The 12,598-nt window shown below is 29.9% G+C and overlaps 1 protein-coding gene across 1 annotated transcript; it reads right to left on the bottom strand.

Moving 5' to 3' along the window:
• Nucleotides 1–923: 923 nt before the first annotated feature.
• LOC126749631 (inner centromere protein-like) lies at nucleotides 924–4,756 on the bottom strand. The gene is made up of 4 exons (XM_050459331.1): nucleotides 4,676–4,756; nucleotides 4,431–4,527; nucleotides 4,327–4,362; nucleotides 924–1,345 (listed from the first exon to the last, which is right to left on the bottom strand). Exons 1-4 carry the CDS (start codon nucleotides 4,754–4,756, stop codon nucleotides 924–926), a joined length of 636 nt encoding a protein of 211 aa, XP_050315288.1.
• Between the last annotated feature and the right edge of the window lie 7,842 nt (nucleotides 4,757–12,598).

The raw sequence follows: 12,598 nt of genomic DNA, 5'->3' as shown, positions 1-12,598 counted from the left end.
TATGCGTTTTGCATTGAAAATACCATTTACCATATTTTGAATATAAAAAAATTGTAGGAAATGCCATATGTACACCTTTATTTATAACATTTTAAACATCATCTTCATATGTATAACACAAGATTTATAAACCTATTTAGAGTTCCACAGCATAGAAACACAAATTTTCAAAAATCAACTTTGGAATAAATTACCTGAACATGTTAAACAATTTTCATTAGTATTTAAAAAAAATATGTAAAATTATCTCCTTGAAAAACAGCAATAGAATGCTTAATTTCATTTGAAATAAATACAATTAATTTAAAAAAAATGCAAAAAACTATGAAAATGGCTGTATAAATTTTTTATAAATGGTATTCACTCGTCTCTATCTAAAATAAAATGTCTTTACAAGTAGCATTTTTTAACATGCCACGTTTTTCTTTGCACCACTTGCGCGTCTACCTTTTTTTAGTTTTTGATTTTTTTAACGGAAATTTCTTTTGCTGTTAAAAAAATCAAAAACTGTATTATCATAAATTGGTATCCAGAAAAGTACTTATATTGGCCAGGTTAATAGTTATTACTATTCATTGTTTTTTATTTATTATTCGTTTTTTAAAAAAGAGCCTTGCTAGACAGGTTTGCACCTGTGCTAACGGTTTCATAATCAAGGCATGGTTCTATTTATCATAATGGCTTATTTATTGTAAATTGTTAATGATGTTCGTTATTTTATTGATTAATAAATTTATTTTGAATTTGGATATATTAAGAGTTTTTAATTTATGTTTAACTCAAATCATGTTTACCAATTTTAATTAATAACATTTAGAGGATAAAAAAATAACAAAGAATAAATAATAATTTTTTTTATTTGTTTAAAAATTGCCTCGTGAAAGCGACCAAAGACGCGGTATCATTGTAACTCAGGCACCCAACTACTGCTGTTCCAGCCTGTTGTTGCCGGGTGCCTGTCGCCATTTGCCCGCGACCTCTATTCCCGTGTGACCACGTCCCCGTACATTTCCTCGTCCTCTACCTCGTCCACGCATTCTTCCTCTTCTTTCATCCACTCTATAACTGCTACTTCTACTCCTACTTCTACTCCTTCTTCTCTCATCACCCCTTCTGCTGTCACAACTTTCCTGTCTTCTTAAATGTCTCCTCATTTCCTCTCTTTTTCTGTTTTGTTCTCGTTGCTCCCGTATCCACTTTAGCCTCTCTTCTTCCTCGTACCTTTCCCTTTCTTGCATTTCCAACAATTCCGCCTCTTTCCTAGCTGATTCTCCATACCATACCATAGTTTCTTCGAAACTATGGTTTTCTTCAGAGTTATCTTCGAGCGTTTCTCGATTCAACTCTAAACGGTAAGAAATAAATATAAGAAAACAATCAAACTACCTGAAAATTAGTTTTTACAGTGTGCTTCTTTATTTTAAGGATGGTTTTCTGGGACCTGCATCGATGGATTGTAGAAAAACTATAAATACGAAATGAATTGAAATGAAAATTTGGCGACTTGTCAAGATCAGTAGAGACGCACAACTAGAAAATTTTGTTATACTGGAACTAGATATTAACTTCATTAATTTAAATGAAACAACCTACATAATATATTTTGTTATATGTGAAAGTCTAAACCTATTTTTATGATTTTTAAGATATACACTAAATTAAATTTTTTCTGATTTATTTTAGGTACGATAAATTTATTGAATTTCTATTAAAAAAATCACTTTTAGCAAAGTTTTCAATGCCATTTTTGTACTTCTTTCTTCAACACATAGGACTAAAGTCAATCCTCTTCGTACGTAGAAATCGTACCGAAATTTAATATAATTTTTTGACGATCTGCCAACGTCATTTCTTACATAAACTACATTTAAAGTATATCAAGAGCCGTTTGACTTAGATAGGTATATATAGGACATTATACTGTGTGTTAAAAAAGTCACGGACCCTCTTAATAATTCGAGAACTCGCCCTTTTATCAAAAAGTGTCCCAAATAAAAATTATAGATCTCTTTCAGATCTACATTAGGAAAATAATTTTGCATATAGAGGCATCACAAAAGTAGTAGAGACCAAAGTTAGCTTTTTTTAAATGAAATGGTATATTTTTTATGCATTTTCCGATTTGTTGCATAAACTTTATTTTTTAAATGACTCCAGAGAAAGTAGTCTAGGGGCGTAAAATTAGGGCTTCTTGCTGGCCATTTAACTTCACATCTTCCAATTCAACAATTTGGAAAAGTTGTATCTAAGAATCTTCTTATATTAACTCCAAAATGAGGACAGGCGTCATTTTGTTGAAACCATTTCTATCTGATGAAAATTTGCATTAGCATTTCTTTATTTTTGGTAGATACTATCTGATATTCCAGCAAATCCAGATATCAGGTGGCATTTAAATTATCCTCGATTAAAAATGGACCTATTACCATATACCTGCCCAAACCTTTACGTTTTCAGAATACTTAGTATGTGTTTGACACATCCAGTGCAGATTTTCATTTAACCAATAGCTGCAATTATGTCGATTAACTGTGCCATAAATCTCGATTCATGTCTTTTTTTTTAAATCGATTTTCTTTACATTTTTGCATTATGATATTACAAAATTCTAAGCGGCGATCAAAATCATCTTCAAGCAATTTCTATACTAAGGTGATTTTATAAGGATGAATTTATTGCGTTTAAGGACATTTCGAACCGATATAAAAGAAGCGTCTGGTTGACGTAATGATAAATTTTGGTCTTCAACAGAACGTTAAAGTATTTCTATACTTTTTTGATTATTAATTGGTTCGGGTTTTTGCCCTCCCTGTTCGTTGACGGCTTTGCAAGCTCCAGTTTGTTCAAACCTCTGAAATTTTCTTACCATTGTAAATTTCGAAATTGGTGGGCGGTCTTGAAATATTGTATTGGAAAAGGTCTTGGTTGGTAAGATCGCTCGCGATCTCCGGAGCCTCGAATCATAAGAAGTGTGAGTATTTCTTTCTCAGAAAGAGACACATTTATTAAAATATAATTAAAACTAATTTATAAAAACTGGTGTATAATACGCATAAAGTTATCTTCCTAATGTAGCCCTGAAAGAAATCTATAATTTTTATTTGGGACGCTTTTAATAAAAGGGCGCGTCACAAATTATTAAGGAGGTCCGGGACTTTTTTAACAAACGGTGTATAAAATGCAGTTTAATTTTCACTCTAAGATAAGAATTTATATAATATACAGAGTGTTCTATTTAAATTGACGCAGTTCACACCTATTTATGAAAATGGTAAAATTCTTAAAATATTCTAATGCAAAGTTGTCAATGGATTCCATTTATAGATTTTTTACAATCCATCGATATATTTTCCAAAGAACTACCCTGGATAGCCACTTCATATTGGGTGTTGGTACAAGCATTTTTTTTAACGAAGTTTGATGTTTTTTACGATAAATAGAAAAAAAGTTCTACTCTTACATAGATAAATAAAAAAAAAATAAAAATAACTTTTTAGTTTTCTTATATATACAGGGTATTACAAAAATCGATGCAAAAATTTTAAGAGCGTATTGTTGGAGTTATAGTAAGACTTTTTGTTTCCTATAAACATGTGTCTTAAAATGCACTTTCTCAGAACTACAGCCCGTGCAAATTGCGTAAAGAAAATCGATTATTTGAAACACTGATTATAGTTATACGTCAAATCTTTTGGAAATTTGCAAGTCCCCGTTTTTTGGGTGCTCTTTTAATGTTTCCTATAAGAAATTTAGAAATCTGTCAACATCATCTAATTAGCCATGAAAAAATATAAATTACTTGTCTCTTGCATTTTTTCCATATAATTAAGAGTTTTCGAGAAAATCACTGATAAACAAAAGGAAGCATTATTAAACCTGATTAATCTATTAAATTAGAAAAAAAACGAGGTGGCTTGTAATTTTTGATTTTTTTATGGCTATTTATATGTTGTGTTCTACATTTTCAAATTTGTTATTGGAAACATAAGATATGGGCCATCATAAGGGTAAGCTCCCCTGATTGCTTTCTTAAAATTGGGTTTACACCGTTTTTGAGACGGAAAATTTCAATAAGACCCAAAATAATTAGGACTTATTTATATTAGGCAAATTTCCAAAAGATTTGACGTATAACTATAGTCAGTGTTTCAAATAATCGATTGTCTTTAAGTAATTTGCGTGAGCTGTAGCTCTGAGGGAGTACATTTTAGGACATATATTTATAGGAAAAAAATAAACGCTCTTAAAATATTTGTACCGAATTTTGTAACACTCTGTATATATATAAAAAAATCAAGTATTTCAGAAGCAATAATTTTAACTTACCATCCCTTGCGTTGGCCGCCTGAGTTTTTTCTTCTGCTTTAAAGAAAATGTATAGAAAATATTATTATAATTATGTTTTTTAAATTTTTTAATTTAATACTTACGTGCAGGGACAACCGAACTCGCACTGGAACACTGTTTCGCAAAAACTTCCGCCCAGTACGAATCTTTGCTTTGTTCCTTATTCTCATTGGTAGTAATCTTATAAAAAAAAAACTATTAAAATCACATTATTGTAATATTTATTGCGATCATATACATATTTGCTAAAACTATCAGTTCGTAATTTTTTTTAATAGTTGTGGATATTCAGTCCTTAATAATATTTTATTTTAGTCACTTTACTTACTTTTAGTATATTTTTCGAACGATCTACAATTTCTTGCATTTCGTTCATATAATCAATTTCCTTGATGTGTTTTGTATCCATTTTGATGCAAATTTACACAAAAAAAATACACTCGTTACGATTTCACACAAAATGGCGAACAATATGAGTTGTTTATTATTTTTGAGAGTCATTTGTTTTTTAATGATGATTTTGTTATACCGGCCTACTATTTATTTATATAAAAAAATGGAAATTAAAAAGTCCCCATGTTAATGGGGATATAAATAAGATAATGGGAATTTAAATAGCTTAATTTGATTTTCGTAAATTAAGTAATTAATTTTGTAAAGAATATTATTTTTTAATTTGTTCGTCAAATAAGTGATTTAAAAAATTATTAAGTTTCATATTGCATATAAAAAAAGGAAATTTGACAACATCGGTATCTCGTCCCTGCCAACAGTGTCAACTGTCAATACTGTCATTCTTCATGGTGTGATGTGTATGAAGCCTTTGCAGTGTTTTTTTATTAAGAAAAAAATCATAAATTGTAATCTGATTGCTTTATTTGGATCCTAGATTTAAATAAATAGCAATAGATTTTGTGTACCGTTCCTTAGTTGCTACCGAGAATTGAGAGAAACCTGAAAAAAAGAATAAAGCAGAAAGATATTTCTTTTTAGTTTGACATGTAAATATTATTGAAAATTATAGTTCAGAAAAGGTAAGTTGGATGAGTTTAAACTACACTAATTACAATTTTGGTGATTATTGTTTGATTTTAAACTAGTTTTTCTGTTCTGTAACTGAAGAAAGTGGCGAGCACCACTACACTTAAACCTGAGTATGCCCATTCTGCGCCTTTGTTTAGGAGGTAGAAGACCTCTTTCTCAGCTCCTCATCCAGCCCAACGAATTAACGAGAGTAACAAAGTCGTCGAGAAGAAACGGCATGATCTTTCCAAGGGATGGATACACTGAGAATTCTGCTGTGTATTGACAAGAGAGGTAAGTTAAGCTCGTGAGTAGATTAAGTGATCTTGTGTCACTGACTAGTAACTCTAGTGACTTCAAATAAAATTTGCTGCAGATCATTATTTAGATATTTGAACCATGATTAAGGTAATCAATGTCATATATTTTTACATTAAACTTGCTTATCTAGATATTTTGAGCGCAAATACTTTATAAGTACATTCTAATTTAAAGTATTTTTAAGTCAACTGTATTCATTGTGTTCACTGTGTTATGTCTTCATTGTCTTTTATTACAGTTATTATCTTTTCTATCACTACATTCTACTCCTTTAGTAGTTTTATGCTTTAGAGGTAATAGAAGTTCAACATTAATACTTTTTAATACATGGAAATTAGGTTAATAGATTATTTGAAAGTAGCAAGAGCTTGAGACCAAGTTATTATTAATAAGTATTAATAACTGTCTTAGTTTCTAGAAATAGTAAATACTATTACAATGATGCTGAAAGATTTACCTGTATATAGGTAGTCGAAGAGAAAAGAGATTATTTCTATATATATTATGGAACTTATTAAGAAGCTTGATTAGGAATATTAGTTTTTTTTTATTAAATCTACACAAGCAATAAAATTAATCACCGAAATATGGGAAAGAGAAAAATTACAAATGACAAGTTTACAGCTCAGCCATTTCTACATAGTTGAATATTTGAATCAACAATCAGTCTCAGAATGAATTCACAAATATCTGGAAGTTGTTTTGTGTTAAAAAGTTACATCTGAAGAATATGTTTGTTAGTTTTCAAACAAATAAAGTTATGCATTGTATCTTTAATCACACTAATATAAAAATTTTAGTAACTAAAGTTATTCTAGCTGGTATGCCCAAAAAAATATCAATATATGAATTTTACCTAAAATAAGCACAAGCAACATATCTATATTGTTTTGAGAATAAAATACAATTCTAATAAAATATACAATACTAAATACCATATCAATAAAACTGACAGATTTATGTATTTGAAGGTAGTTGAAGAGAAAAGGGAATATTTATATATATATATATATATATTATGGTACTTATTAAGAAGCAATTTTTATGTCAAAATATTTGGTTTTATTTGATGCTATCCATAAAGTGGTGAGCCCAATAAGAATTTATTATTTTGTTTGACACTGTATCTTGTATTAATGAAATCACAATAATATATGTTTAATAAAGAGAATATTAGACATCATTCGACAACCATGTGATGCTTTTCAAAATATCTGGAAGATTGTTTTGTGTTAAAAACTTACATCTGATGATTATATTTGTTAACTTTCAAACAGATGAAGTAATGATTTATATCTTTAATGGCACTAATATGGAAAGTTTAGTAACTAAAGTTAGTGTAGCTGCTATGTCCAAAAAAAAATTTCAGTATATGATTTTTACCTACTATCATAAAATAAGCATAAGCAACATATCTATATTGTTTTGAGAATAAAATTCAATTCTAATATACTATACAATACTAAATAGTATAGTAATGAAACTGACAGATTTATGTATTTATGTATATTATTCCCTTTTCTCTTCGACTACCTATATATATATATTATGGTACTTATTAAGGAAGATTGCCTTTATATCAAAATATTTGGTTTTATTTGGTGCTATGCACTGAATGTATTATGCTCTTATATTAATCAAATCATATTAATATATGATTCATAATTTCATTCAATGTGGATGGTCAACAATGTGGGCACAAGTCCTGTCCAATGGGTGACATGACAATGATATAAGTGAGCAAGAGTTGGGTCAATTAAAAGTTATTGAGAAATATGGCAGTATGTTTTTCAACTGGCGAAAATGACTTAGGGCCTACATTAAAATTTGTCAATAATCGTTTTAAGAAAAAAAAAGGTACCATGGGAAAAAACCAGTTTTCTTTTATTTTTTCCGCATTTTTACTAATATCTCGACTTCTATAGCTTCGATTCAATTCGTTAATGGTTTCTTTTATTCCTTATTCTCCTACTGTTAATTCTTTTCATATTTTAGTACAATTACCTTTCAAAACAAAACTGAAAAATGAAAAAAATTGACGTACAAACTTGGTTGTCTTATCCCTATATATAGACTCTTATGGGACCTAATATTTTCCCTTTATATTGTGGCACTCGTATAAATCGTAGAAATTTTTGTTATAAGCCTTTTTTACTAGTTTTTGAATGGTTTTTAACCACAAAAAAGAAATTTTGAATTCGGAGCATATTATGAAAAAATGCTTATTTTGAGCCTGGATTTTGCTTCAAAAAAAATCGACAAATGCAAAGAAATAGGTTTTCCGTGTCTTTTAGAGACAAATCGGTAATAATCTTTTTTAAAAGTATTCTGAAGTAGTACATCATCATAGTTCATCAGAAGAATAAAAAAATGTATATTTTTCATAGAACCCTTGATAATTCGTTATTGATGTTTCATGGTTTTTCTCTATTTTCTACGATTTTATGATCACTAGAATTGATTCGTTTTAACGTGATACTTCATAATATTTGTCATGACACAAGACAAAAAGTTATCAGTCTTATAATTTATTAAAAAAAAAAAAAAAACTATTTTTCGAAATTTTTTGTGGGTATAACTCTTTTGATTTCGGAGCAAAAAATGTTTCTTCTTTCTTGGGTTTTTATCCGTCAGGATTGTCAGTTCAAGGTTCAAGGAAAGTTACCAGTAAATAATTTAGAAAAAAAATTGTACCATGGGAAAAAAGTTTCTTTCATTTGTTTTTTCACACCCCCTGTATTATTATCGATTTTGGATCAAAAAAAAATTGTGTTGTTGGTTTATTTGGTATTTATCGTTTATTTAGAATACAACTAATAAATTATGACAGACAACTAACATTTGAGTTTCTGCGTAGGTCACGTGACTACCGTAACTTTTTGCTATTGGTCGGATTCTGTTGGAATTTGGTATTCAGGCTTTATTTAGGATACAATTAATATAGTTTGACAATTATTTGAAATATAAGACAGTATAGTGACACACAACGCGACTATATAACACATTATGGTTCTTTGAAGCATGATACCCCAACAACTGGTCCTCTCTTTCATTTGCATATAAACTTTGGCCCCCCCGACTAACCAGACTTAAGTACTCCTGATAATTTACAATTTTTTTAAAGAAATCCTCTAAGGCCCATCACTGACAGGACCTAAACGTTCCAAACTGGTCCCCACGGACCCAAAGTATAGGAGCGAAGCGACTATACTTGTTACAATACGCTTCGCGTATTGTAAGAACGCATCCAGCTAAATTGAAGGATTTTCGGACCCTGCGTCACATAAACGCTAATAACTTTGGTTCTATCCCGAATTTTTTTTTCCGGTTTTTACCGTTATATGTAGGAAGGATGAGAGTATATAACGGTGAAAAAAATTTTTCGCCACGCCCACCCCGAAGGGGTGGGCGTGGCAAAAAACGGTTTTTTGACAAAAAAAATTTGATTAAGTCGTTGTGGAAAACTGACCGGGCCGATTTTTCTGAAACTCATTGACGTTAAAGGCCTTTATATAAAGCAGCTCCTAAAGGGCGCTTTTTAAGATAAACCCTTTAGAAGTCGGATTTTTCTGTGAATGAATTTTGAACTTTTTGCGCGGTACCTCGCGGACTTAAACGGCCGTGGGGCCTAAACGGTAATGTTCCCGATAATGCGAATAAAACAGCCCTTTTCTACGTAAATGTAGCTTTCTTTTTTACCTTAACTATTTTTTTCCAAAAGAAACTCCTTCCGAGATAAACGAGCTCAAACTTAAAATTTTTTTTTTCGAAAAAAAAAAAGTGAATTTTTCGAGAAATAAATTTTTTCCTACTTCTAAAAAATTTTTTAAAATTTTTTTGTTAACACCGTTTGAAAGCTTAATCCTTTAGGATTAAATAGAGGTATTATTCATGGTGCTACGTATTATACGGGGTGAGCTGTGTTAACAAATATAAACCCCTTTTTGAGCCTTTTTTTGACCGATTTTTTCTATTTTTCTTAATAACTCTTTATCGGCGGCACCTAGAGACTTCAAACTTTCAGCGTTTTAAGAACTTTTTAAATCCTATTTTTCGACGTACTCTACAACCTTCTACGTAGAGCAGTTTTTGCTCTACACCTTTTTTTAACTTTGACGCTTTATACCGGCATACCTATGACACCTACGAAAACCATTTTTTTTCTGAAATCACCGGACACTATCTGGCTATAATCCACTAAAAACCGTTTTTCTTCAAATGTTACCGTTTTCCCGCAATGCGCTGTTATTTAAGAAAAACCCCCAAAAATAAGCCGTTCCAATCAACCAATCATACCGTCGACACCACGGGAGCCAACGCATGGTACAAAATAGTTGGCGGTCCAGCACCAAATTGCCCCAATGTAAAAGCATACGGACGACGTCATTATCGAGTCGCACATGGCCAGATGACGTAACCGCGGGGTTTTCGGTATTGTGGCGGCAAATTCGGCCCCGTTTGCGCTACGAGTTAGAGTAGGAAAAGCGGTTTGAGAAAAGGATGGAGGATGTCTGGCAACAATTATAAACGCGTCGTGTTCGTCTCGTGACGTCATGAGTTATTTTATTAATGAATATTATTAGTATTATGGGGACAATTTTACGCGGTTTCTTGATAAATTACTAGGATAAATAAAATGAATATAAATATTAAGAAATATATATTTGAAATATACAGAGGGTATTGATATTACGGACCATTTATGAGGATAATAATAGTATGGAAATAGAATTATACGGGGGGTTTTAAGGTTGAGGGCATAAATAAGGAAAATATTATTTGTCTTAACAGTAATCGGAATATACCGGGAGTTTTAAGGTTTTAAGGCATTTATAAGGAAAATAATATTTATAATAATAGTAATATTAATCTACAGGGTGTTTTAAAGTTTAAGTGCATTAATAAGGAGAATATTATTTATAATAAAAGTAATATTAATCTTCAGCATGTTTTAAGGTTTAAGGACATTTACAAGAAAGATAATATTTATAATAATAGTAATAGCAGCATAAAGATTAGGACAAGGTATAAATATCTGGAAAAAAAATAATAGTGATAATAGTTTTATTTTAGTAGGGTTCTTTTAGTGGGGGTTGCTAAATTGGTAATAAATTTATATAAATAGTTTATCAATTTAGAAAAAAAAGACATTGATGCGGTGTCAAAAAAAGGTGTATTTTTATATTTTTTTACTATATTATTGAGATCACGGCTTTCATAGCTTCAATTCAATAAGTTGATAAATTTTTTTATTCGTTTTTTTTTCCTGAAATTTTTTTTATTTTATTATAATTCCCTTTTAAAATAAAAATTAAAAAAAAAACAAGAAACAAACCACTTTTTCCTATCCTAATACATTGCTTCTTATGGACCTGATCTTCCTCTTTAGATTGTGACACTCGTATGAATCGTGGAAAAATTCGTCATAAAGCTTTTTTACTAGTTTTTGAATGGTCTTTAACCAGAAAAAAGAAATTTTGAATTCGGAGCATATTTTGAAAAAATGGTCATTTTGACCCCGGATTTTGTTCGAAAATCGAAAATTGCAAAGAAATAGGGTTTCTGTTCATTTTAGAGTCAAATTGGTAATAACCTTTTTTAAAGGTACTCTGAAGTAGTGTAGGATAGAAAAATAAAAAATTTACATTTTTCCATAGGGCTCTTGATATTTCGATATTTATGTTTTACAGTTTTTTTCAATTTTCTCCGATTCTATAATAGCTAGAACCGATTTATTTTGACATGCGGATACCTCATAAAATTCCTGAGAACTTTTATTTAAAACAAAAAGTTGTCAGAGTTACAGTTAATTTAGAAAAAAATAAAAACCATTTTTTCGAAATTTTTCGTGGGTATACCCCTTTCGATTTTTGACCAAAAAAAAAATTATTTTTTTATTGAGTTTTTTTACTGGACATTGTTAGTTTAGGGCTTACTTTAAAATTTGCCAATAATCATTTTAGGAAAAAAAATTGTACGGTGGAAAAAAACCAGTTTTCTTTTGTTTTTTTCCACCTTTTTATTAATATCTCGGCTTCTATAGCTTCGATTCAATTCGTTTATGGTTTCTTTTATTTCTTATTCTTCTCCTGTCAATTCTTTTGATATTTTATTACTATTGGCTTTCAAAAATAAAACTGAAAAATCAAAAAAATCCACGAAAAAACCCGGTTTTCTTATCCCCAAACATCAATTCTTATGGGACCTGATTTTTATCTTTAAATTGTGGCACTCGTATGAATCGTGCAAAAATTTGTCATAAGGCTTTTTTACTACTTTTTATGTCGTCTTTAAGTAGAAAAAAGAAATTTTGAATTCGGAGGATATTTTGGAAAAATGCTCATTTTGACCCGGATTTTGTTCGAAAATCGAAAAATGCAAAGAAATAGGTTTTCCGTTTGTTTTAGAGTCAAATTGATAATAACCTTTTTTAAAGGTACTCTGAAGTAGTATAGGATAGAAAAATAAAAAATTGAAATTTTTCCATAGGGCTCATGATAATTGGATATTTATGTTTTATAGTTTTTTTCAATTTTCTCCGATTCTATGATAGTTAGAACCGATTTGTTTTGACACACGGATACCTCGTAAAATTCTTAAGAACTTTTATTTAAAACAAAAAGTTGTCAGAGTTACAGATAATTTAGAAAAAAATAAAAATCATTTTTTCGAAATTTTTCGTGGATATACCCCTTTCGATTTTCGACCAAAAAAAAAAATATTTTTTTATTTAGTTTTTTTACTGGAAATTGTCTTACTCTAAAATTTGTCAATAATCATAAAAAAAAAAAAAATTACCGTGGGAAAAAACCAGTTTTCTTTTGTTTTTCCCACATTTTTACTAATATCTCGGCTCCTATAGCTTCGATTCAATTCGTTAATAGTTTCTTTTATTACCGATTCTTTT

Source organism: Anthonomus grandis, unplaced genomic scaffold (assembly GCF_022605725.1).
Source record: "Anthonomus grandis grandis unplaced genomic scaffold, icAntGran1.3 ctg00000392.1, whole genome shotgun sequence".
NCBI classification, from domain to species: domain Eukaryota; kingdom Metazoa; phylum Arthropoda; class Insecta; order Coleoptera; family Curculionidae; genus Anthonomus; species Anthonomus grandis.
The sequence above is the reverse complement of the archived record's forward strand: the minus strand, read 5'-3'. Positions and strand labels throughout refer to the sequence as shown.